Below are 26,946 nucleotides of genomic sequence, written 5' to 3'. Positions count from 1 at the left end.
GAATAACAGGAAGCATGTCTGCACTTGGGTGAAGCACTTGAAATGGCTTGTGTGTAGCTAAATCATAACAACCTCAGTACCTTCCTGTACTTGGGGCAGGTGGCTGATTCACATTTGCAAACTGGAGGCTGCTTGCTTCTAGCAAGTGTGTGGGTCTGTGAAAAAGCCACCAAGGTGAGATCAGCTGCCTACACACCTCAGCACAGTTCAGCTTTGTGGGCCCCTTTCATAATTGTGTTCTCCAAATCCTGATCTTTTTGTTCTGCCTTTCCTAGCTCTGGTAAGCTGATGATGTGCTTGTTGTGTTGGAGAAGCACCAGTTGTGTGGCTTATTGTGCCTTGGACCTCTCTCCAGTGTAGAGAGACACCTGAACACTGGTGTCAGCTCCTGATTAGCCTGATGGACACTGCAGGCTTAGCCTTCTGTGGCCATGATCTGTTTGTTGCTCTCCTTTGGAATAAAATACCATCTGGCTATATAAGATTGCCACAGAATTACAGGACCTTGGAATTAAGGTGCAGTTTGCCATTGTTTCCCATGCTGATTTCTTGGGTAGGTCCATGTGAAAGTCTGCATTCTGTTCCACTTTTATATTTTCCCTGCTGAGTTCTTTATGATACATTTTGGATCACACCATTCTGGTCATGCCTAAGAAAGGCTTTTTTATTTATGGTTGAGATGTTCAAGTAACTACTGAGAACTGGTTGCTTGTCAAGTTACTTGACATTCAAATTGCACTGCAAGTACCCAGTCCTAAATTTAAAGTATTTGCTGGCACAATAAGCACTGGTTGAAGTTAAATATTTGAGGGAAGGTTTTAACACCAGAGAGAAGCTGCAGCCAAGTGACAAACTGCAGACAGATGCAGCTTTCAGCCCTCTGTCAGATACATGAGATAGCACAGCCATCTGCACACAGCAAGGAGGAGAATTTCTGCTTACGGTCACTAGGAGACATCTGACCAAAACTTTGTCTCAGTGTAGAACAGATGGAAGCATTTGCTGGCAAGGTGGGATAGTGCCAAGAGAAACACCATAGTGGCCAGTTATCCTCAAACTTTAATGAGGGTGAATGAATACAACGTTGGGAATTACTCAATTTTGCTCATTAATACGTTTATCACTTGTTGTAAAGCAGGTACTATATTTTAATACAGTATTTGCTGTTAAAATTTAGTGTGCTTTATAGCTTATTATTACACAAACCAGCTTTAAAGCACCCTGAGCTATAAACTGGTTTTCTAGCTGACATTTAGGTAAAACTCCTCAAAGTGCTGCAGTGAGTGTAATAAATAAGAGCCTATAGAAGTGCTGTACATAAAAGGATGTCTTCAAAACTCCTGAGGCAGAAATGAAGGATAGATGCAAACTTTCAGGAAGCCCACCTTCCAAAATGTTTTTGTCCAGTGAAATCCCTTAATTGATAACTCTTATCACTCTTGTCTCCTTTCTCATGTTTATCTTGCCCTTAGTGTCTCTGCATAGGGAGGGGATTTCCTCCTAGAGTGCTCAATTCAAATTTGTAAGTTTTACATTTTCTTAAATTTAAGTTCCGTCAGCTATATGATTTTACATGATGCCTCCTTTCTCTTCTCTGCCATCCAAACACTGCTTAGCCCCTGTGAAACCATCAAAGCTGTTCCAGCTGCACACAAGCACTATATTCCTGCCTCTGGATTTCTATCCTGCTTTCTTCATGTTGCCTGTTTTTTGGTATTTCTACCAGGACTGTCTCTCCTTCCTTTCCAGGCAAAATAATTTCCACTCTATATGCTTTTCCCTCCATCCAAAAGCCTTTCTTGTATATTGGTGTAACTCCTGTTCTGTCTTGGATTCTGTGTCATCAACACCAGCCCAGAATGTTTTAGAGGAAAAGGGATAAAGTACATACATATATTAAAATGCAGTATTGTGATTTCATTTATGATTTCACATGTGTTATGCTTCATTATTTGCATCACAGGCTCTTCTCTGGTAAACCCATAGTCATTTCTCCCTGGGATTTAGAACAGAGCCGCAGATTCCTCATATTCTCCATACTGGGGAGATTTAAATCTGCAATTTTTGAAAAGTGCCCTTAAGTCTCATCCTCTTGTCCTTTCTGCTTCCCATCCATTCCCTAATATGGGACTGTGCTGTCACAGTGCCAGTGGTGGAATGCAATTAGGCTTCTGTGCCCAAGTGAGCCCTTCCACGGCCCCAGACTGCTGCTATCCTGCTCTTGGAGATAACTGCAGCATGGGTGGAGGCCATGTACCAGGTGCGAGATGTTCATGGCACGTCAGGGGCTCACTCCTCTCTTCCCCTGAGAGCTGGGAAATCTGTTCAACAGCACCTGAAACATGAGGAAAACACATTACTCTAATCAACAGGACAGTCCTTGTAGTTATCCCCTTACTGTTAATGATTCTTCAGTTTCATTCCAATTTTGCATAATAATTTCCTAATTTTCAAGGAAAGGCAGAAAGGCTAGGCAGTGGGATGCTAGGGCAGACTTATTCTCTTACATGAGAATATAAGTGAACTTGTACAGTTGCCAAATTGTTTCTTTTGACTAAAATCCAATTATCAACACTCAGTTTTGCACCTAAGGGCAGCTCTAAACTGTGCTTCCTGTCTTGCAGTTGAGGATTCCTGGGGCAGGAGAGAACTGCTGGGGTAGAACGGTGCAGGCTGCCTCTGCTCCTGGTGACAAGCACTGTCTTGAGACCCAGAATAAGGCTGGATTGCCTGGGTCTGTCTCTCACTGCAGGAGTTGGCAAAGAAGGTTGTGTTGGTGCACTACATTGTGTAATTCCTTAGAGGTGGATTGTACAAAGGAAGTGAGCACAGTCTGTGCCTAAGGGCCCAGGTGCTGGGTTTGATGCCTGACATAGCTCTGAAAAGAACTTTTGACTCCTGTTTTCACCCACTCACCTTTTTACGAAATTTTGCAGTCAATCCTTGTCTCTCTAGTAAAGGACAGAGTGACCAAATACTACATAGTGAAAAGGAGCTGAAAGAAAAAGTCTAAAACCTTAATGTTTGCAGAACTACTTTGCAGTTGCTTTTCCTCTCCTAACTTGAACTCCTCTACTTATTTCTGCAGCTTCCTCATTTTCATATGGCTTAGGGTGTGAACTGTGTCATTGGGGAAGACCAATACAATAGATTTCTTATCAGCCCTATCATGATAGAGGATTGTGCCTTGAGCTTAGACTTTCTGAAGAAAGTTCACAAACTGGAACTGAAACTCAAGGCTTGTCTAATGTGACATAGGAATAAAAACTTAAAAAGTGTTTTCCTGAATTCTTTATCTGTAAAACATTTCTCACTGTCTGCCTAATCAAGTGGGTAGCTGCTCTCGGTAGCAGTTAGAGATGCTTTAATTAACCATGACTATTTTTAAAAAAGGAACAAACATTTAGTTGTTTTGTAGCCTTCAGGTTGTCTGTCAGCTGAGGGATGGCTGTAGGAAATCAAAGTTATTATGGCTAACTGATTGAATTATGGTTGCTTTTGAAGGGCTAGTATCTCCTGTTAAGATCCAACAGGAGTATTCACTGGTGGCAGAATCACTTGGAAATTCAGGTGTTTGGGGAGTCTGTAACTGTAACATAAGGAACAGAGTTCAAACACATACTGGTATGGATGTGCAGAAGGGGCCTGAAAACTCCCCTCTAGTTGCATTTTGGAAGAGGATTTGGAACACCTGAAATCACTGCCGGTGCTGGAGAGCCCCAGGCTGGAAAAGGTGGTGTTCTGGAGCCACCGTCTGACTGTTTCACAGTATTGCACTACTTGTTTATGCTCTCTGATGTTAAGCATCAGAAGTTTATCAGTTCATCACTGTGCAATGTTGTTGCCCCTTAAATATAATTCAGTAATGCCTTCCTGTGCAGTTCTACAGACTGTATGCAAACCTGTCATGGATATTATCACTCTTCAGCAGAGCTCCTCCCCTTGCAGTCTTGTCAGCAAGGCTTTCTGTGCTTGGTACCTGCACTGTGGCCTAGACTGACAGGGAGAGACAAAATCAGCCAACACAAGCTCAAGTTCTTCCATGCAGAAAGAAGTGAATCTCTTCTGTAGCAGCTGTTTTATGTTAGTTGGACACAGCCCCTTGGAGGAGTAGCTGAGGAGCAGAGTGTGATGTGGTGACACTGTCCCTTCTCTCCACAGACAGTACTACTGGTATGACGAGCGGGGAAAGAAGATCAAGTGCACTGCTCCTCAGTACGTTGACTTCGTCATGAGTTCGGTGCAGAAGCTAGTGACAGATGAGGATGTCTTTCCCACAAAATACGGTATGGCCACTGCCTGGGCTCTGGGGGGGTGCCAGCAGTCAAGTGAAAGCTGGCACTCGTGTGTGTGAATACCAGACAGCTTTCTCTCTTTTGTTTGATGGGTTTTAGTTTGGTTTTTTAATATATAGTTTTCTTTCTTTGCATGTTTCTTTTGTAGTTTTGGTTGTTAGTTGTTTTTTTTTTTTAAAGGAAGATTATAACTTTGGTTGATTCTTGCAGTAAAAGAAAACTTACACTCTTGGTGCATGAACTGGGGTGAAAGTCTCACAAACCTGACCCCTTGGCCTGTATCTCATCATCAGTACCCATTTTTCTTCAGGCATTTTGAGATGATGTAGCCTGGATTTATAGAGGATAAAATTCTGAAAACAGTCAGCATTTGTGTGTTCAATACAGTCTGGTGATAGCAAACTTCAACCTTTGTGTGGCTTTCCTATTTCCATTAGAGCCTCAATGCATTAAGAAATGTGGGTAATAAATTGGATTGCAGCAATGTGGCTTGCTTTCTTTGCCCAAGGCTCTGCATTGTCTCTCAGAATGTTTGCACTCTCCTTTCTCATACAAAGATTAAATAAGAATGTGATTTTTTAGAGCTGAAAAGCAATAGCAAAGTAATTTTAACTCAAATTTGTATCCTAACACGATTGCTACATGCAGTGCCTTTGGTTAAGGGAAGAAAATAGAAACTTGAAACTATTGTAGGTGGGCTTAATCAGAACTAAAAGCAGCTGGCTTCAGGAGCCACTTCAAGAGGTAATTGGGAAACTAGCACATTACAATATAGGACATTACAGTACAGAAAACATTAGGCTGGCAGCCTTTGCTTACAAGCAGCTTGATCTGGAAGGAGGTAGTTTCTTTCCCCTTTGATAGAATTTCAATGTGTTCAAGAGAACAGGTTATATAAAGTTATGTACAAACTGCCACACACCCCCAAGGCCCATGGGGCTTGGCTTCCGTTTTAGGATCTCTGAATTGGTGTTCCAGGGGAAAACCCACTCCTGGACAAACTAGATAAGGACATAGAAGAACCTCTCATTTTTACAACTAGTAAAAAAAAAGGTAGTGGTTTTAGAGAAGAACTACACTCACTGCCTGATTTTTGAGCCCTTAAGGTTTAAAATTTACCTTGAAATGAAAATGCATAATACTGCCTTAGCCTTGTCCCCCAGGTTCCTGTCAAAAGAGGGTGATGTGACACAGGGCCCTCAGGTTGTTTGCTATGGAATTTGGGCTGGTTGCTCTTAACCACATGCTGCTGTGGGGCTGACAGTGAGCAGCTGGTGCTATCATGGTGTTTCTCTATCTTCCTTTCAGGCAAGGAATTCCCAAACTCATTCGAGTCCCTAGTGAAGAAGATCTGCAAGTACCTGTTCCATGTGCTGGCCCATATCTACTCCTCACACTTTAAGGAGACTTTGGCACTGGAGCTGCACGGACATTTAAACACACTCTACACACACTTTATCCTATTCATCAGGGAGTTCAACCTCGTGGACCCTAAAGAGACCACCATCATGGATGACCTCACGGAGGTCCTCTGCAGCAGCAGCGGGAGCAGCAGTAACGGGAGCGGCAACGGGAGCAGCCAGAGCGCAGGAGCACAGAACCACGTGAAAGAGAGATGAGCCCTCCTCCTGGACCCACACTAACATTACAAACAGTATAATCTATTGTGTGTATGTGTATGTATATGTTCAGATATACATACCGGCATATACAGTGATGAAAGCTGACCGCAGAGATGCTGCCACGCAGGACGCGCAGTCGTACGGGGCTGTACGGAGCTTTGGGTTCATGCGCCAGCCGGCGAGAAGTTGCACCAATTTTATTTTATTTTCTGTCCACTCCTCCTTTTACCTATTCAGATGGATGATGAGTGCTGTTTTTAGAGAAGAGCCAAGCTTGAGAGTGGGGCCACTCTTGGTTTTTTGTTTGTTTTTTTTCCCCCCCTTTTGTTTGGTTGGTTGGTTTTCTATTTTTCTTTCTTTGGTCTTGAGTGCAAGCCCTTTGGTCTTTCTAGGATGGTGGTCCTGCCATTTAAAAAGTATCTATTATATTATAAGAAGTAACTTTTACTTTGAAGTGGCTTAAAATGCAGGTTTGTTTGGGGGATTTTTTTGTGGGGTGGGGGTGGTTTTTTGGTTTGGTTTTACATAGACTGCCCCTTACCCTGCCAAAAGCTCCCCTACTGAGTGCATCTTGACCTTTGTTAGCTTGGAATGGGAAGAAACTCCTGGCTTGACTAGAGTAGCAACTCGGGGCTTGCTACGTGTTGAAAGTGGGCAAGATTCTCCAGTTGTCCCATCTACTCGGTCACAAGGTGTGAACGTGCAAGAGGATCCACAAACCTTTCTGCTTATTGCTCCTACAACATATATACTCTTTTCTCTGCTCCCCTGCCTCTTCTTTTCCCAGGCACACCTGCACAGGTAACAGGAGTAGGATCACTGCAGTCCAGAACCATGTGCAAGAGTCACCACCGTTTGCTTTCCCTTGAACAGAGGCCCGGGGAAGGGGGAGAAGGGTATACTGAGTCAGTCACCGCCTGTGCTAGAAAGATGGCTGTTGGCATAAAATTATATTGTTGGCTTATTTTAGTTCATCTGTTCTATGATAATAAAAACAAATCTATCAGCCACAAGCTTTGTTTTCATGTGTGCAGCGTCAGAAGTCACCAGACCCCCACCCCTAGAACCTCCCACCACTGAATGCTGCTGGCTGCCAGCTTTATAAATAATGGGTTGTTTTCCACCCTGTGATCTTACATTTATAAGGAATTCCTTGCTTTTCCCAGTAGCCCTAGGACCAGCCTCCCCAGGAAATATGAAGAAAAGCACCTCCTGGAGAGGGGCAGGTTTCCTGTTTGTGCACATATCCATTCTGCAAATGCAGTGGGTTCCTGGATAACTTGAAGCCAATACTGCACCACAGCATCTCTGGATACAGTATTATATCTGGACAGTGATATTCCTTTCTTTCCTTCAAGTTTCCACTGAATTTTTGCAGTCATTGTTTCCAGTTGGGGAAATGCCAGATTTTGCTTGTATTTGTTCTTCTGTCAAAGCTGTGACAATTGTTTGCTAGTGGTTTTGGTCATTACCTGAGGCCTGTAAATGATTAATAACTGACCTGGCATAAATCTGAGAAGGTTTTCTAGAATGAAGTCTGTACCTGTAGTAAAAGACAGTAGGAAGAGAAAAGGAAGGTAGAACAAGTGCAAAGAAAAAAGCAAAGGAAAAGCACAAACAAGGGGTGAAATTTAAAAAAAAAATAAATCATAAACCAAATAACAAAGCATGAGCAAGAAAGGAAAAAAAAGTGCAAGCAAGAAAAAAGCTTGTGAAGAAAAGTGCAATAGCAACAATGGATAATGACAAGTGTGCGAGTAAGAAGAAGACTAAATCATAAAAGTGACATAAAAAAAGCAAAAAGGCATGAGCACAGGAGAAGGGAAGAGAGCAGGAGTGAGGGCTGGAAACAACCTCTAAACTTGTGATATCAGACTTGTCCTGTATTGTTTGTTTCTGGATTGTGGATACCTCTCACTGACCTGCTCAGGTGAGTTGCTGTTAGTGTAGTGGTCATGAGCTCTCCTTCCCCACCATGTCCTCCTGCTGCAGCCTCCATGTCCAGACAACAGTGCCATTGCTAAGGCCCCTCTGCTGCTTGCCCTGAGAACACTGTAAAGTTCAAGAAACTGAGAGCAAGAAACAACCACTCAAACCCAAATGACTTCTGGTAATTCACTATCTTCCTGTAAAAATGCACTTGTAGTTGTATTTGCTAAAAGACCATTTACAGCTGAAGCATTTGAGAAAGGTTTGACTTGAACAAGAGGCAGTTCAACCCTGGAAAGACTGGCTCCAGCTCTTGAGTTTCCAATCACAACATGGTGATGTCCATGTTGAACAAAAGGGGGACTGTGCCTTAGCTTCCCACTGGAGAACTGGCAGAACCTTGTAGCAAGTCTGGGAACGCACGTGTTGGCTCCAAGCAGCAAACAGTTCAGCTGCCAGGAGAGCAGTGCAGTCCCACAAAACAAAACTCAGCTGCCAGGAGAGCAGTGCAGTCCCACAAAACAAAACTCAGCTGCCAGGAGAGCAGGGCAGTCCCAGGGTACTCTGGAGGAGGCTGCTGTTGCTCATGGCAGCTGTCCCGGCCTCGCTCTGCAGGCATTTGCTGTTCCTGAAAGCACGGGTGCTTCATCTGCCGGGGTAATCGCTTTATATTTTACAAGCAGTTAACAAGAACACAAATGGAATCCTGTTTCAGTGTGGCCTGTCTTGTTGGGTTTAGCAGTGGGAATAAGGAAAACACTGAAATTGCACCAACACCAGTGTTCCTCTTGTCAGGACTAAGTGTTACTGTAAAGCTCAGCCTGAAGGCATCCGAGGGTGTTTCAGTGGTTACTGAATTACACTGTAGAAACTTCAGATACAGAAGTGCCACTAAGCCTTCAGAGCTTCTCAGTAACTTCCTGCCGTGCTTGGAACATGTCACCAGTGCCCACACTGTGAGCACTGGGCCTGAATTCACCTGGGACTGACAGGCTTCAGCCTTCTAACACTGATGAAATTATAATTTTGTTGCTTTAAATATGCTTTGTAAATTGTTTAAAGCACTGTCAGAATAACAGAGGCAACTTAATTACCCTACATTCAATGCCCCCCATCCCCAAAGATTATGACAGACCATACCATCATTTGAATTTTGCTAAATAAATAAAATACCACAGAAAAACAACCAAACACTACAAGAAAAACACCTTCTTGAACCATCTAGGCACACACCCCCTCATCCTGCCATACATTGGCAGGCCTTACCTTGTCAAACTTGTCAGCTTTACACCTGCCAGTGCCAAATCCCTGACCAACTTCCAGGCCTAAAACCAGAGCAAAACAAAAGCTGTCATGGGGCCGAAGTCTTTCACTTAAACCCAGCAACTGTCCTGTGTGTGTTTTGGGGTATCCTGTTCTTGACATTTGGTGCTCTGCAAACACTAGTGATGTGCAGAAGTTTATAGCATTTATAAATTTATAGGGTGAATTTTTCAGGGCATCAAGCTGAAACTTTCCCCTATTTTGTCATTATCCCTGAATCTTTGAGGCAGCAGCATCCATAGGAAATGCAAGCCTCAGCGTCCATAAATAAAAATGGGAGGAAAATAATTGTATCTCCATCTGGAGTGAACACCAGCAGGTAAGCAAGGTAGGCAAGGACCAAAGTCAGCAGCTTGAGTCTGTCACAAGTGCTACCTCTGGCCATTCAGGAAAGAGACAGAGGAACAGTGCCAGCACATCTTTTGCACAAACAGCCACGTGCAGCTTTAACCTCAAGGGAATGAAGCTGGGTAGAGATCAGAGGGGCAGCTTCACCCCAGCACTAAGAAAGGTCCACTGGAAATTGAGTCAGGCATCTTCCACTTCAACCCAGCAAAATCAGAGCTGTGCCCTTCTTCCTTGCCTGGGAATTGCAGGAAGTTACAAGTGTCAGATCCCACAGACCACACTCACTTTACATGTGAGTAACAACCTCTTGACCAAAAACATTGAGAAACTCAACCAGAAAAGATGTGCTTTTTTGCAGAGATGATCTGAGGAAGGAGAGATGGCTCTGAGGTACCACCAGTTTTGGCCAAACATGCATGCCAGGATGCTCCTGGAAGTGATCAGGGGCTAAAGATGGATGCTGCCAGGTAACAATGAGCTCCTGCACATCAGCAGGAGACTGCAGGACTGCCACAGAAACAAGCCATCCCATAAAAGAACAAGCCAGCTTTATGAAGCCTGCTAAGCATGCTGATCTCATCAAAGCCACACTTCACCCAACAAGTCTTTGCTCACATCCAACGTGGAATTTGTCCCAACCAATCCTTAGCTCACCATTTCAGCTGTTAACAGAAAGAACTCAAATCCAGAAATACTCTTCCATTATCTAAACTGCAGACAGAGGAGTAGGTTGTTTTGTTCTATTTAAACCTACTAAACAAATGAAAGCAATGTTTGTGCCTTGGCACAAATGGCAACAGCAGGCAGTTTAAATGTAGCCCTGTTGCCCAGTGGCTGTCAGAAGTCACAGCAGAGGGTTCAGTGTGGCTGAGTTATCTGTGCTGCTGTGCCAGGACCAGTGCCTGCATATGAACCCAGTACCTGAAGGATTTCAAGACAGATCTGGTATCTTAACATGATAAGCTGCATGCAGTACAGCAAAATCTTTCCAAATGAACTGGTGATATAACATGAGAAAATCAGCAAACAGCTGGCAGAAAACCCTCAGTGTCCTAATGGGGTCTCTGTTCTTTTCATGGACAGAACTGTTCTGGTTGTGACAGCTGACATGAACAATAAGACTTTTCAAAGCTAGGTCAGCATGTGATTCAGAGAAAACAGAAATTGTTGTGGCCAAGTGCTCAGATGAGAGAACACTCAGAGAGCTTTGTCTAGCCAAAAAAACAAAACAAAAACAACAACAACAACAAAAAAAACCACAAAAAAACAAAACAAAAAAACCCACACACACAAAAAACCAAAAAAAACCCCCCAGCACTAGCTAAACTTGTTTTTATGCTGTCCTCTGCTAATTATTTTCATTTTTTCTAAAAAGGAGGCATTAAAATGCTCTGGCACTTTCCCACACACCACCAGTGCAGGTAGTTCACATTCTCTCACAAGGTGGTGCAGAGTCCTTCACACAAACCACCTCCTTCTCCTTTTAATGGTCTGTGGGATAATTGAAAAGAAAGAGTAGAAAGAGCCTGGGCTAGACAGGCTTTGTGCTCAGTGGAGAGCAACCCTCTGCAACATCAGCTCAGATACAGAAAGGGCAAATGGCAGCTCACAGAGGATTTCAGCTTCTGTGAAACCACTGCTTCAACCTGACATCAGTAAGGCTTAGAAGACACCTGCCCTGAAGCAAGTACTGCCCTCGAGGACTTGGAAAGGAAACCTAAACAGGGAAAACAAACTGGTCCTGGGCACCAGCCACTAACTGAAGTCTCACTCTGAACCAGTGGAGTACTCCCCACGAAGAGCTTTAATGGCAGTGCAGGAGCTGGAGGTGAATCCCCAGTCTGGGAAAGAAGAAAGGCAGCACAGCTCTCCAGCACCACGGGCTCATCCAAGCCTGCCAGGACACAGTGGTTACAGAGCCCTGTTCTCATCCTTTGTGTGTGTGCTGAATTCCTTTAGGAAAGGCCTTTACTTGACAGCCCTAATTCCAAGTAGCTGAAATTTCCTAAATTACTTGTTTCTCCCCTCTTAATTGCATTTGACAAAGTATCAAACACAAAAACCTGATTTCCATAGGATTAATTCTCGAAGTAATCTCAAGGAATATTCCTTCTGTTCTTTAGCAACAAAACTTAGGTAGAAGAGCTACCTCTCTCATGTCAAATCTGGTAGACAATGAAATGGCTCTTAACACAGAATTAATCCCACTAAACAATTTACTTTTATTCATAAGGACAACCCTGTGCTTGGCTCTGTTTAAAAAGAAAATCCAGAACAGGAAAGTGACATTGGATAACCCAATATATTTACTCGAAATCTATGTGAAACCTGTAACAGAAAGAATTCTGTCCTTTTCAACCAGGTTTACTGACACTCAATAATTTAGGAAGGTTCATTTGAATCCTTTGTGTCTATAGAACCTGTCTTAGCAGGAGTAAATACAAGAAGCAGAAGACAAATTGTGGCTGAAGACCAGCTGTACCCACTACAGCAGAACTGTGAAAACTTCAGCTACATTAAGAACATTTCTGAGAGAGCACAAATAATAATACACATATTTGAATAATCTTACCAGTTTAAAACTGATTTAAACTGGCTTAAGCAAAATCTACAGAGCAGGTGCTGTGATGTGATCAGATCATCACAGACCCAGCATGTGAGGATGGGCAGTTCTGAGCAAATATTAAAACAAGATGTGCATCAAGACCTCAAAAACATCACTGGTGATTCATTAGTATACCAGTGATATGGTCTGCAGAAGAGCAAAAAAGCTTTTTTTTTTTCCTCCTTGAATTTGTACCTATTGACCTCAAAAGGTTTGTGCATGGACTCCCTCATTTCACTCCCAGAGGATGACTTTAGGAAGTGGATAGCAGGAAGGTAGTCAGGGACTGCAAGCCAACCTTTTTCAGCATCCTGCTGCCAAGCAGAAATCCAATTTGAAGCCAAGACACTTGGGAAGAATCTCTACACAATCTGCAGGGCAAATGAAAGCAGACACACAGTTCCCAGCTGGACAGGTAAAGCTCCTTGCACAGGAGATTTTCAACTACAAAGCCACTACTGGAGTTGCAGGCTTAAGGCAGATCAGTTCAAGCTCACACAAAGTCAGCACTGAGGCACCAGAAGACTGCAAGGAGCCACCTGAATCCCAAAGCCTGGCCCCAAGCAATTCTGTGCAGCACAGAGATCCAGGACACATTTGTATCCTGTCCTCCCATCTTTCTTCTGCCTGCATCAAACCTGATGCATACACTGAATTTAGTAATAAGATACCAACCCTGTGAATGAAGTTAATCTTGTGTGTAACCACTGCTGACATGTGAAAGCACAACAAATACTCCAATCCATCAAGGAATTTTGATTGGATTAGAAGCCCTCTGTGTTCCATCATAATCTCCCTGATGAAGGCCAAAAGCAAAACTACATCTGGAGAAGAGAGATTAAAGCCCCCATTAGAACTGTTTAATTATCTGTTATTACTGGATTAACATTCATTTCTGATCCAGGTGCTTCCCAGATAAAGAGCTCAGGTGCTTCATAACAGAACTGCTTTATTTTACAGTGAAAGTCTTCTGGCCCAAGAACTGAAAGCGTGGGTTCTTTTTAAAGCCAGGGGTCAAAAAATAAATTAAACTTAAGCAAGACTCCATCTGCCTGTCCCTTTTTCTTGCCTATCCCAAATTTTTGAGCTGCTGCCTTATTTTAACCAGCCTGGAAGACAGGTTTTGATTAAATCAGAAAGTTTTCACAAGTTTTGCAGGAACAAGCAAATATGGGAAGGGGAGAAGGAGCCTGTAAATGAAACCCAAAGTTCCCAAGTAAGGAAAAAATTGCAGCCTGTGCTCCCATGTTGCATGATGTCAAAGAGGCCACATAAGAACAGACATTCATATAAGTTCCCATAGGCAAAAGGACAGAGAGCTCAGAATCACCCACACATCACAAATTGTGTGACTCTGGTTTCCAAAAAGGTGTGCACTTGCTTTGCTGCTTGAGAAGCTGGGACAGCCTGCATGACCCAGAGCTCCTCTGCAGTCTGTCAGCTGGCAGGTACCACACTGGGTACTGGTGCTATCCCACAAGAAAGACAAGAAATGCCAGAACAACTTTCCTTTCATTAACAGAGATAGAAATGTAGCCTTTGTATCTGAAAAGAGCTCAAGTGACGTGCTGAGAAATGAAAGACCCTGTCTTTGGGGGCAGGCCCCTGAGGAAGTTTCAGACCTGGTCACTGCAATGTGCTGGTGCCAGGTTAAGATCTGGATTCAAATTTCAGCCCAAGCCACTGAGCTCCTTTGAAAGGATCACTGACTAGCTCTCCATCTCAGTCCCTGAAGCTGGACAACAGGTACCTCTTTTCCTTCTCCTTGTCTGTCACACCTACAGGGGAAAAGCTTGTCCCTTGCTGCAGGTACCAGAACAGACTCTTGTTTTTTGTGTGCTGTTGAAACACGCCTCAGTAATGTGCCACAGTATTTATCTGTCCAGGCTGCTGTGGCAGTGGGATCTACTTGACCTTTCCCTTTGAGCAGGACAGGGCTGTGTCTGTCCTTTCCCTCCTGCAGACTCACAGGTTTAGCTGTGACCCTGTCACACCAAGTGAATGCTGTCATGTCTCTGCAAAGCTACATGGAAGCTACACAGGCTGGAGGGAGGCATATCCACCCCTCTCTCTCCTCTCCTGCCTCTGCACAGCACCACTGACAGCTGGCACATGATACAGCTTGTAAAATCTTGGGAAGCAAGAGAAAAGCCAGAGTCTTTGCTGCCCTGTCCTCTCTGAGGAAGGGCCTGTGTTCTAGACATTGTTCTCCATGCCAGACAGTCAGCAAGGCATTGTACAAGGCCCAGCACCACAGCTCTGCAGCACAACTGCCTTGTCACCTCACACAGCACGTAGTGGGTGACACCATATTCTGTCTCTCTACAGGATTTTTGCATACTACGAAATGTTTCTCCACCTCTCTCACATGGAAAGCAGAGCAGCAGAACAGGCAGACTGGGAAGTTTATGTTCATGCAAAATCCGTGCAAAACACACAGTTTGTACTTTCAAGTGACACCACAGCACTTGGTTTACCCATTGCCACTCACACCTCGGGAGCTGCGGTAAAGCTTTTGGGTTGGAGTGGCCAGAGCTGCTGTTGTTCTGGCTGACTCTGTCCCTCCCCTCCAGAGATAGAGCAGGAAAATGCAAGAGGAATTGCACACTAACACAGCCTGGGGACAGTGAACCAGAGACCAACTCAACTACAGACATGGCTCAGCAAGTGGTGAGCCCTTCCCATTCCAGGGCAATACACCTTAAGGTGACAAAAGCTCTTTGCTCCCCTTTCCCAAATGAGATCCTTTGCCAGCAGTTCTCCTCATTCTGCCAAGTTCTCCTCTTTCAACCCTTTTGCTAAAGCAGATTTGCAGTACAACTCTACTGAAACTGAACATCAGGGTTGTATCTACATTCACACCTCTGTATGAATCCACAGTCCACACACTTCCAAATACATCTGGCAGAACAGCTTTTAGAACAATATTTTTTAAAGCAAATGGCTGCAGCTGACCCTTGTTTGGGTCACTAACCAAAAACAAGCCCCACAGGCTAGCAACAGGATAAAAGCTAGAGCTAGTGCATCACACTTAATTAAAACTGCACATAGCCAGGACCAGAGTTTAGTCCCAAGGCCTTTTTAAAAGTCTTTTCTGTAAACACAAAGCTCTACCTACTCCATACCCATTTCTGTTCTTATTGTGCAATTTGGTGCTAAAACTGAAGGTTCTTGGGCAGAGATAACACCTTCCTACACTGCACTTATGCACAAGGGTTTAGATCAGAACCCAATGTGAACTGGAGCTCACGAGCATTCCCATAAAGTGAAGGGAGGTCTCAGCCAGGATTACCTGGTAATGGCCAGCTGTTACCTAGTCCTACAAATAGGATTTTTTGTTGTACTTTTTGTACAACTGTGTATTTTCACATATGACCAAAGTGTCCCTAATGAATGTAGCTCCAATACATTCCCTGATACATCATTGCACCCAATTTTGAGCAGCACAATTCAATAAACCAGAGCAGGACTACTGAAGTCATTTGCTCCACACAGAAGAGAAATCACTACCCCAACTGTGCATCTCATAAACAACAAGTCTTGACCAAGACAATTGTTGCAAACAGCATTCCCCTGGAATCTAATTCCAGATAACTCTAGTGTGAGTCAGGACTGCCTTGTTTCAGCTTAGTTTTCATGCACTCTGAAATCTGATTTTCCTTTGAGGACAAGGATGTCCCACAGAGGAACCATCCAGAACAGACACTGCCATTTGAAGCTGCTGCCTCAATGTGAATACTTTTCAAGAGCCTATGAGGCTTTACAGTAAACACAGTTGCTTTTTCTGACAGGTCTTCTAGAACCTAGAAGTGCTTCCTATACCAAGACTTTCTACTTCCCAAGACCTACTTGTTTTCCTTCTCTTCTGGGCAACGTGGAGAGAAATGTGTCCCATTCCCAGGGCTGGGCCAGTACTGCCTTCCAGACTCAGGAATGTCCACAGAAGAGAGAACATTTTGCACAAGTGTTCAACAAAGAGCAGGTTAACGAGAAGCTGTGGAGAAGAAAAATGAATTTCTCTCCTCTGCCAGGCAGCTGTTTGTGGCACACGCTGCCCAGAGATGCTGTGCAGTGCCCACTCGGAGGCACTGAGAGCCCAGAGGGGCTCAGCAATGAGCAGCCTGTTCTCAGCCTCGCTTTGTCACCCACGGGAGGACCTCTCTGCCCGAGCAGAGCTCGATGGCTACACCAGGAACACCCACCCTGGCTGCAAGCAAACTCTTCCTTCTGCTAATGCCGTTGATGAAGGCTTGTGTCTTCCCTGACCTTGAAGCTGTGTTATCTCCTTTGGCTGCCAGAAGGCGATAATAGCTCCTGACAATGGCAAGAGTCAGCGCTGAGCCGGTGGAACAGGAAATCCCATTTCTCAAGCCCTTCAAAGCCTGCCTGGCACAGTTTCTCTCAGCAGCACTCAGTGAGATTACAGCACTAAAAATAACCCCCACAATAAATTGTGCATTTAGAAGAAGAAAGGACTTGCCCTCAGTGTGGGTTTCCCTTCCACTTGTGGCCTCAAGTATCCCCAGACAGTTGAACTACTACGGTTTTGTTCTCCAAATTAAGCAGGAGCTGCAGCTGTTGAAGTGGTTTTAAATAAAATAAGAAGATTAAAGGGTACAACAAAGAACTAAGATACTTTCCAGTTTTTAGACAAGTGTCTCTCTTCCCTCCCTGTTGTTTTCTATAATAAGAAACTCAGAGCTAAATCTCTTCCTCACCAAAACACTCTGCCCTTCTAAGAGGAGCTCACACACAATCGGTGGCACACAGCTGAGATGAAGCAAAGGCAGGGGGACCAGCCCTGCAGACTTCCCTACAGAACACCATCCCTGCGGGCATTCTGTGCGCTGTTTCAGACAATGTCCGAGCCTGGAGGGTTAAACGCACTGTCCGAATCACCAGGAAAGAAGTCACACCTTATAATGGAGGACACAGAATGAGTACTACCTGGAGGCCTCACACAGTATCATTGTCCTCACAAACGCTGTTTTTGCCTGTGCCCAGTGAGAGCCATTAAAGCTCAGTCATTTGCATCCGATCACTTCCATTAAAGCCAGCCTGACTACCGAGGCAATTGTCACCCATTGTTTGCAAAGCCTGGACAATCTGCATTGGTGCTCTCCAACACAACCAACTTCCTTCTCAGCCCCCAGACTGACACCTGGCAATGAGATTTACCCTCCTGACCATGGCCTCAGCTGCTCATTTGATGCATATACACCATCTACTACTTTAAGTAGCACGTGCCAGATACTGGCTCAATTAAAAACTGTTCACCTTAAGCACAAGTACATTTTTCAGATACACATGTGCCTAAGCTAACATCAACTTGCTAAAACAGACAAACAAAAAATGCCAGCTGGAGTACTACACACTTGCCTTGTCTCCAATTTGCTCCTGGAAGGTCCTACGCTGTGTTGCTTCACCCAGAGGAAATCATACAGATGAACTTCAAATGCAGGAAGTTTTTTAGCTACTGAGTCCAAAGAGCCAAGCTCTCCAAGAGAAGCAAAGAGCTACAGAGCTCAGAACCTCAGCTAATGAAGTGCAGGTGGCACAGCTCACAGCATCTCATCAGCCATCACCTGGAATGGGGCGTGGATGAGGGCAGTAGCCCCCACCTGGCAGCAGAGACAATCCAACTACCTCAGTCACAGAGGCAGACCAAAATCCTCAGCTACATTTACTACTTGATTTCAGATATAAGGTAAAAAATAAGAAGGGTGTTTTGTGGACAGCAGTTTAAATATAAACTCAATTTGGTCAGAAGCACAGCCCCTCCTATGCACTACAAATATGACACCATGTAGCAAGTGACCGTGTTAGAACATGGCCAGACAGAAAGGGAGAATAAATGTGGGCAGGTCCTAAACATGAGGTCCTCCACTTTGCAAAATTGTTATTTTGTTCTTAAAGCTTTTGAAGACCGTAATTAGCAGTACTGGGGATGCTAATTGTGCTGGAGACATGAACAGATCATAGAAGTTCATGAACACTGCTGAAAAGAGTAGAGAGAGCGAAACAGAAAAAGAAGCAGCACACACCTGCCGCCACAGTGCACTTAAATCCCATTTCCCTTTACAGTGCAGCTCAGCTCATCCTTGTACTTACAGAGATGCAAATGATGTACAGTTACTTCCCAGTTCTGGGTTTCCAGTGTCACAGAGACCAAATCCTGCAGCATTTGTGATTCTCCTCATCTTTGATCTTTGTCAGCTCCTTCAGTTTTAGCAGACCAGTGAATCCCCCAAAAACCCTTTAAACACTCTGGCTTTTCCCTAGATGAGACTGTATTTTGTGTGGCTGGTGCTTGGCAGAGGCTCCCCAGCCACCCTCACCTCACCAGAGCATCCATGAGGCCGCTCCACGGAACCTTCCAGAAGGTCTCCTCCTGCCTTCCCTCCATGGCAGGCATTGCTTGCCCCTCACGGCCTCGTGGTGGGAAACCCTGGCTGGCCTGGCCAGGGCAGCTCTGGAGAGGGCACAGGAGAGGGGACACGGGGGGACACGTGTGGAGGTGGCTGGGCTGTGGTGAGCAGCAGGCCAGGCCGTGCCCAGGGCCAGCGCCCAGCCCTGCTGTGAGCCCGGGCCTGCCGCGCTCCCCCAGCCCCGTGGGAAGCACCTGGATCTCCCCGGGATGCCCAGCCAGGGCCCAGCCCAGGAGGGGAACTGCTGGGCACGGTGACAGACCCAGAGAAAAGGCACGGAGAGCGAGGTGTGACAAGGCAGCAGCCACAGGGGATGTCCAACCAACCAGCAACAAAGCCCGACCCATGAGTGCCAGGGACGTACCTGAGCAGGCTTTTCAAATGTGATTGAGTGTTTCAAGCAGGGAGGTGCAGAAATCCTTCCTGCAGCTAAATCTGGAAGCACTGCAAGAAGCTCAGGTTAGAGAGGAGAACAATCACAAGCAGCCACAGCTCTTGGTACAGAGGTTTCCATCCAGACCAGACCTCGGTGGGGGTGCGATTGCTCTGAAACTCAGATTTAGCTTTCAGAACACATTACTGCAGAAAGCCAGGCCTGCAGGGTGGAGCTGTTCTTGCTCCTCGGGCCCTGGTGTGAGTTCCAGGGGCAGGAGGACGCTGCCTTCCTTCAGCTGCCATCTCCAGCTCCTGAGGGCAGGAGGCCATGCCATGGTACTCGCTGGCTCTGGCACCGGCCAGCAGTTTGCTCTCACAGACATAAACAGCACACTCAACAGCTGGTGTCTTTACTGAATGAATTTATTGGTTTTTGAACTAAAGTTGCTCACAGTTATTTAACAAGGGATACATCAGATTTTTTTGTCCATTTCAAACCATTAAATAATGTCAGTTTGTGTCTGTATATGTGTGTGTGCGCGAGTGTGTGTCTTCAAAGTACAAAATAGGAAGGATAACAAGAGGTATTGCTTTCATTTATTCTTATATCTTGTGTGAGTAATCCCCTTCCTGCTTGTACCACATGGGTTTTGCTGATATAGGTATTTTTAAATTATTATTATTATCTTGTATTGAAATCCCAGCCTTTTGTAGAGGTACAATGTAACAGAAGCATCAAAATCTATACACAAGGGAAGAGAAAAGAGGGAAAAGAAGGACGGGGGTGATGGGAGGGGAGCTCGGAGGAGAAGTAGAGAGAGGGCAGAGGCAGGAAAGACAACGAAAGCAAAAGAGACTAATTTACAGCAATGTCATGCAATTAAAACTGCCCCCCTCTCCTGCACCCTTGCCTCCCCCCCTCCCCAGCCATCACCCCCTGGTGTCTGACATGCACACAGCAATACGAGAGAGAAAAGTTTAAGAATAGGGAAAATAAATAAATAAATAAATAAAGCAAAAAAATTAAAATAAATCCCTCCCATTTGGGGAATGGGGAAACAGGGCAGAAGTCAAAGGTCTTTGCCCCAGTTGTGTCTTTAAAAATTCTTTTTAATCTTCAAACCTATGTACAAGTAAAACTGGTCCAAGAAGGGGAAAAATGATTAAAAAAACCAACAACGACAACAACAACAAAAATGAACTCATCCAACATTATCATTAAAAAAAAAGAATCTTGCGATACAACATACACCCATAGGAACCCAACGAGCAGCAATCGAAGGTCATAAAAGAGCTGAACACTAATGCTAAGCCTACATTCTTAAAATCTCAGTCAAGAAATACTTCTCACTGTGTTTTGTCTTCCACGTGTAAAACCACATTTTTTTGTTTGTTTAACCTTTGAGCTTGGGCCAGAATAAGTTACACTTGGTCACATAACTCTTGAGGAGGAGGAAAAAAGGTGGCAATTCTTCTTTCTCAAAGTCACAAAATGAACACTTACAAGGTTTCTGTGTCTTTTTTCCCCCTCCTCTGCAAAATAAATAAGAATCAATGTTGCCTCTACACAGTTATTAAACAGAAGATATATCTAACAGCTTATTTTTTTAAATATATATATATGTATATATAAATAACCAAGACCTAATAACTCAAACACAAAAAAAAAAGGTCCCCATCCACCCAATCCCACCCTCCTCCCTTTCAAAAGAAAAAAAGAAAAAAACAAAACAAAACCAAACAAAAAACTTTATAAAAATATCTTGCAGTAAATTTTAAAGTTTACAGTAGCTTCGTGATTAAGTCTCCCATTGCCCTGACTCCACCTTGTCTTGCTCTGATGAACCAAGTGCCAGTGATTTTGCACACACACACACATACACACAGAGGAAATAAAACCCAATATAAGTCTCTTTTCTTCCTCCTCTTCATCTTCTCTTTTTTTTCTTTTTTTTTTCTTTTTTCCTTTTTTTTTTTAAGAAAAAAACCACCCAAGCCAACAAATGAAACTGGTAACTTAAAGAAATAATAATACTGATATCAATGCAGCACTAGCAACACAACAATTGCCTCTAAATGCAGGGTGTGGTGGAGGATCCAGCTGGTTGAAGAAGGTCCCAGCGCGGTGGCACAGTGGCAGGGAGTTGACAGGTGGGGAGGAAGGTGTTGAAGGAGGAGCAGCAGTAGCAGCAGCGGCAACTGTGCCTGGTGATGGGAGAGACAGTCCTTGGCAGAGTCTTGTCCCTCTTCTTTGCTACCAGAAGTTGCCTTTTCCCTAAGTTTTAATGTTTTGTTTGTATGTGTTTATTCATTGAACCCCCTCTCCCTCCTACGTTTACTCCTTTCCCCTTCCAGCAGGTTAAAAAGCAAAATGATACAGTATAAAAAAAACCAATTAGTTTGTGTGTGTGTATATATATATGTATGTATGTATATTTATACATAAATATACACACATATATACATGTATATATAAAAAAGGGGGCAAAAGAAACGGAAAAGGCGGTGGGGAGAGAAAAAAAAAAACCAAAAAGATAAGAAAATCCCGTGATGAAGCTCCCCAATATTGTCTTGGTTCAACGCTTAGTTTTGAGTTGCTCCTGGCTGGTTTCTGAAGAGAACGCGCTCTGGATTCACGGAACACTGCGCTCCCGCTACACCCGTCTCCTTCCCCACACCCTCCCTCTCCGGGCTGCGTTCACCTGCGCGGACAGAAGTTGCCAAGGGTAAATAATTCACTCCAACAATCTGCAACCTCCTTTGAGCCCAGACTCTGCAATCCCATAACTGAGCAGATCTCTCTTGTGGAGCACCAAAAAAGAAAAAGAGAGGGGAGAAAAAAAACCAGGCGTGCACTGGGGAGGTGACTGGGGAGAAGTGGGGGAGAAGCCCACTTCCTGAAGGGAGAGGGGAGGCTGGGAACCTCAAACAGGACTGGTCCTTGGACAGTCTACATCGGTTGCCTTCCGCCAACAAGTGTCCGCAGAGCACAGAAGGTGAAGCCGTGGCTGACATGTTAACTTTTCGGGATAATTCCTGGTAGCAGAGCGGAAACAAGTGGTGTCGTCAGAAACACAGAGAGAGCATGAACAGAACAAGAAACAAAACAAAAGAAAACAAAACAAACCCAAAAAAAAAAATCAAAAAAGAAAAAACCAAAAAATCAGGAAGGAGAAAAAAAGCAAAACATTCAAAAAAAGGGAGGAAAAAAAACAATCGAAAAAAACCACAACCCAAGATCTGGTGAACTGGGTTTGTCATCTGTGCTACCTTTTCTTTTCTTTCTTTTCTTTTCATTCTTTCATTCGTTTGTTTTTGTGTTTGTTTCTGAGATATATATTATATATCATATATAAATATATATATGTATATATATACAGTCATTCCTTCATACAAAATTTGTCTATAGACAGTTTTGTACTGTTGTGGCAAGGTATATACATCCTTCTAGTTTAGAGGCTAGCTTGCTAAGGAATATTCTTTCATTCTTTCTTGCTTTTTTCTTTTTGTTTTGTTCTGTTTCCTTTTTTTTTTTTTCTCTAAGTTATTTAATTTTTTATGTGTTTATTTAAGGTTGGTCTTGTAGGCCGACTGATGAGACCATCTTTGCCTTGTCTTTGCCAGCAGGGTACTTATTGTCTCCTCTAGACCCATAGTCATTAGAACCGGAATCGCTCCGCTTGCTGTTTGCGCTATGCTTGGTTGGCGTGCCGGGGGGATGGCTCACCTGCCCGTTCTTCTCGTCTGAAAAAAGTTGTTTAATTACGTCAAAGAAGTTACTCAATGGGCTGCCTGGGTACACAAAACAGAGGAGACAAAAAAAGAAAGAAAGAAAGAAGGAAAAAAAAAAAACGAGAGGGAAAGAGAGAGAAAAAGAGAAGAGAAAGAGAGAGAACAAACAAACAAATGAACAATGGGGTTTTTAACGAGAAGAACATGATGAGGAGATCCAGAGCCACGTGCGTGGGGGTGTGTGGGGGATGAAGACAATGAGCAGGAAGAGGAAGAGTGTTTAGGATGGGACACCTACAGAAATAAAGAACCTGGGAGCATAAAGCACCTAGGGGGAAGTTCCTGGTTTTTCCTTAGTGGGGAAGCATTGCTGTCTCACCTGGCAGGAGGACACAGTACCACATGACTGAAATAGGTCATTCCATCGCTAGGATTCACTTGGCCACTTCACATGGAGGTGTCAGTGACTGTAATGCTGGACACAGGCAAATCCCATCCTACTCCTGCTGTTGCAAACACAGGGTATTTCCATGTGGCTGCCCATTGATGCTTTACTTTGCAGCCTTGCTAAGCTCTCTGTCTAGACCAGGCATCAGGCTTTCCTTGCTTGCATTTTATTCCATTCTTGAGTTTCTCCTTGCTACCCTGTCATGACTAAGCCTGAAGCACCTGAGTGGTCCCAGGGAAGCATCATTTGGAAAATGAGCTATGGCTGAGATGAGTGTTGCCATCTGAGTGAGTGGTCTGTGGTTTGCACTCACAGGCTTCTAAGCACCTTCACATCCTCCCAAAACAGGTACCTGGAAATGAAGATGCTGAATGTGGAAGCAGGCTGTTACACATCTGCCTGCTTCTGCCAGGGTCAAGACCTACTACCTCCCTGTCCTGAATGAATGCTCTCTCCACAGCACAGCCTCCATGGCCCTGGCATGCATTCCAGTGCAGTTAGGAGCCAGAGAGGAGGTGGAGCTGTGTGCTACTGGAACAGGCATGTCCTTCAGCCAGCCCCTAGATCAGGCTGCAGTGTTAACAAGGACTGGGCACATGAATACAGCCTTTTTGCCACATGGGCCTCCAGGAAGCATGGTCATATGCTCTTAATCTACTTCTATGTTAGGGTGTGCACAAAGTCATACTTCAGGAAAGGCTCTGGGGTGCTACTGAGGGACAGGGAGCAGGTACCTCTGGAAAGGTAGCCTTTTTCTGGGATTTTTAGTCCTCTTTCTTTTTTTTTTTTTTTTTTTTTTTTTTTTTGATTGGGGGATTAATCTTTATCAAACATAGGAGGGGTCACACTTTGAGCATGGATATTAAAGGTGTTTTTTATCTGATGTACACAATGGAGGTGGATGCCTGTTCATGATCATTAAAACCCCATGACAGTTTTCTCAATGTTGGGACTGTTGGCTCTACCGTTCTATCAAATTAAAATAATTTCTATCTCCAGCTCCTGTAAGGAAATGGGCCCCTTGTATCTGCCTTCCAATGTGGTAAAATGCTGTGAGGAGTGGAACCTTTCATCCCCAAGATGGGAACATTCTGTCAGGAGCAAAGGGCTTCCTCATAGCAGAGACTGCTGGACACTGGTGGCTTGGTCATAGTGCACTTTAATTCCAAACATAAGCAACCCAGTAATTAGAGCAGGCAAGTACTTTCTGTGCACAGCAATTTGACTGAAGAGCTTGTTGAGTACTTTCTTATTCTCTAATGGAAAGTACGAGAAGACATCGTCTTATACAGAGAAAGAGGAAATGCATAGTATTTGTGCTTTGCCAAACTTAATGTGTTACTCTTTTTTGCCTGCCCTATGCTGACCAGGTAGTGGCTGCTTTCCCCTGCTTGTTAATGGGCATTGAGAAAAATCAAATGGCTGGCAAATACAGTGAAGAATCTTATTAATCTAATTCATTCCTTGACTTCCTGTGCCTGCCGCTTTGTGGTCAATGTTCTGCTTGCCCTGGTTCTGTCACTCAGTTACACCAAAGCTAAAAGCAACAGGCTGTGAGTTTCTGGAAGGGCATCATTCACCCAACTGACTGAAGCCTTAGTGACGGGCTCAAACAACCAACCAGGCAAAGCACATAACTCAATTTCCAACTAAGAAGAGAAAGGCTTTCACTAAACTCAGTCACTTCTGGCTCAGGCCTCCCTGAGCTCCACCTGCTCCTTCTACATGCATGCAAATGCTTGGGAAAGGGGGTATTTCTTCCACATCTGTGACTTCTATACCAGAGATTCCCCTAAGCCTCCCTAGAACTGTTTTAGGTTTGTGGGCACACACATTGCAAAGACTCATTTTTATCTACTCAGACTCATTTCTACTTATTTTAGGTGGTTACCATTTTTCAATGAAAAGAGAAAAAAGAAAGGAAACACTCAGCCTTGAATGCAGGAATGTGGGCAGATCTGGTTCTCAGGTGGCTTTGGACCCCTCATCTTCATAAGCAAATGGAGTCAGCAGAGAGAATGAAAGAGCACTGAAAAAAATGCTGGAGAGGAAAAGACTGCTGGGTTGGGAGAAAAGAGTAGGGGAATATCTCTAGTTATTCAGCTGAGCAGTTTATTTAACAAGCTTAGAGGGAAAGATGAGGGCAGAGTAAGCAGGGCTCTGCAGGAACTGGGAAAGTTTTTTGTTTTCATATAGACAGCAACAGTGACAAAAGTACAACTTGCAAGAATGGAGCAATAGAACACTTCAGAAATTATACATCTTGTATTTGCTGAGTCCTGATACAGGACTTTTAGTCATCCTACTAAAATATGCAGCCCATGTTTCATCCACCCTTTCTCCTCCCCATGCCCTACCGGCTTTCAAGTGCCTGGAGATTTATTGCAGCAAAAGTATTTAACAGTCTACTTTTCTTTGCCTGTATCACTGCTGGATTCCTTACAATCATCATTTTTTAGTTAAAATTTTAATGGGAGGTAAGAAAATCCTTAGGGATGTTTAGAGAGCTACTGAAAACTAAAATAGGCCATTTCGCTAACTCTTTCCTTCCTTTGCCTTTTGTACTTATAATTAAATAGTAGGTAATAATGCCCTCCTGTCCTGGCAGTCAAGGAAAAACTGATGCTGGGCTGGTGTTCACACTGCTCTTTGGATAGACAAGGAGTCCTCACACTTTTACTCTGGAGATACCCAAGAATGGGTCAGCTGTGCTGGAAGCATGAAAATGGTGCAGGGCGTTGTTCCTGTTAGTTCACAGTTCCCTTTGAGGTTATAAATCCAGTAAAACAAGACTTGAAAATGCAGGTGATGATGGATTAGAATAGGTTTTTCAGCAATCTTCCATGCCTAGTGTTCAGTGCAAGATGTGTCATAGGCCTTTACACCTGTAAGTCCATCAGGGGGCCTCAAAAAGGCTGCCTTTCTCATTTCAGAAAGTGAGATGACATCCCATTTCCTCTGGACAGGGATGAAGGTTTGGCTCAGTGATTCTTCAGAACATCCCTGTTGTCTCATGCACAGACTAAGGTCTTCTTTCCCCTTGAGAGCCAATGTTCATCAGCACAGAGCAAAGAAAGTGTAAAGGGTAGAAAGAGTGAGAAACTGAGAGAAGGATCAGAGGGAGGAGGGGAGGCTCAGAGCATTAGGTTTATGTCTGTTAGGAGGAGATGGATATGTGCAGTTTTGAGTTAGACCAAGGAGCTGTTTGCTGCAAGACAGGGAAAGGGAATGGGTTTGAAAACAAGCACTGAAGGTTATGAAAGGGTCGTGTATTGAAGGGATGCTGAGAGAAGTACATTTATGGAGAAGGAACTGGTTTGGGGCACCTGTGTGCAGCACTGTCACAGCCAAATATCATGAAAGAAGTCAAAACTGTGAATGGATTTGAATATAAGCACTAAAAGGAAGAAACAGGGCTAGAGATAGACACAAAAACATACAAGGAAGCTGGGCAGGCAGTTTGCACCAACCCTCAGAGTCCTCAGTATTTCATCTGCTGTTCTTAGGAAGCCTGACACTGACCTAGCCCCAGTGGTGTCACCACGCTGAGAAGCCAAGTGAAAATGGAGCACCCAGGTAAGAGAGGAAGGAGAAAATAAGGGAAATCACTCCAGGCACCACAAGTGACACCAGGAAAGGATGCACCTTGCAAAAACCCTGCTCTCACCTTGTAAAGACCTCACAGCCCTCCACAGAATGTAACAGGAGGTGGTGAACAAGCAGCTTCAGGACAAGCCTGGAGGCTTTCGGTACTGATTAAAGTCTGCTGTTTTGTAACATTTTTAAGACAGACAGATAAGCACTTGGCCCTCTTCTCACTGCAGCAAATAGCAGAAGCAAA

At 44.2% G+C, this 26,946-nt stretch overlaps 2 protein-coding genes and 1 long non-coding RNA gene across 25 annotated transcripts in view; 1 reads left to right on the top strand and 2 right to left on the bottom strand.

Annotated features, from left to right (window-relative positions):
* The window catches only part of MOB2 (MOB kinase activator 2), a 108,788-nt gene extending 101,858 nt beyond the window's left edge, over nt 1-6,930 (top strand). For all 11 annotated transcript variants that reach the window (XM_064425209.1, XM_064425205.1, XM_064425201.1 and 8 more), the window contains exons 4-5: nt 4,162-4,286; nt 5,604-6,930. In XM_064425209.1, coding sequence (XP_064281279.1) covers nt 4,162-4,286; nt 5,604-5,914 — 436 coding nt within the window. In that variant the 3' untranslated portion in view covers nt 5,915-6,930. The remainder of the gene's footprint in view (nt 1-4,161; nt 4,287-5,603) is intronic.
* LOC135303412 (uncharacterized) lies at nt 6,419-19,261 on the bottom strand. 2 transcript variants are annotated; one of them, XR_010364903.1, is made up of 3 exons: nt 18,915-19,261; nt 9,113-9,171; nt 6,419-7,969 (listed from the first exon to the last, which is right to left on the bottom strand). It is a non-coding gene; the product is annotated as an uncharacterized LOC135303412 (long non-coding RNA). The 2 variants fall into 2 exon arrangements; XR_010364904.1 differs by lacking the exon at nt 18,915-19,261 and adding an exon at nt 17,502-17,644 and having other exon boundaries at nt 6,419-9,171.
* Nucleotides 19,262-19,332: 71 nt separating this feature from the next.
* Nucleotides 19,333-26,946, bottom strand: part of BRSK2 (BR serine/threonine kinase 2) — a 304,717-nt gene continuing 297,103 nt past the window's right edge. For 4 of the 12 annotated variants that reach the window (XM_064425188.1, XM_064425192.1, XM_064425189.1 and 1 more), the window contains 2 exons: nt 22,653-22,717; nt 19,333-21,961 (listed from right to left, as the gene is read on the bottom strand). In XM_064425188.1, coding sequence (XP_064281258.1) covers nt 21,509-21,961; nt 22,653-22,717 — 518 coding nt within the window. In that variant the 3' untranslated portion in view covers nt 19,333-21,508. Of the gene's footprint in view, nt 22,718-23,878; nt 26,145-26,946 lie in introns of those variants that run through there. The other 8 variants (XM_064425190.1, XM_064425195.1, XM_064425196.1 and 5 more) reach the window with 4 other exon arrangements.

This window comes from Passer domesticus, chromosome 6 (assembly GCF_036417665.1).
Source record: "Passer domesticus isolate bPasDom1 chromosome 6, bPasDom1.hap1, whole genome shotgun sequence".
NCBI classification, from domain to species: Eukaryota; Metazoa; Chordata; class Aves; order Passeriformes; family Passeridae; genus Passer; species Passer domesticus.
This window is presented reverse-complemented; position numbering and strand designations above follow the sequence as displayed.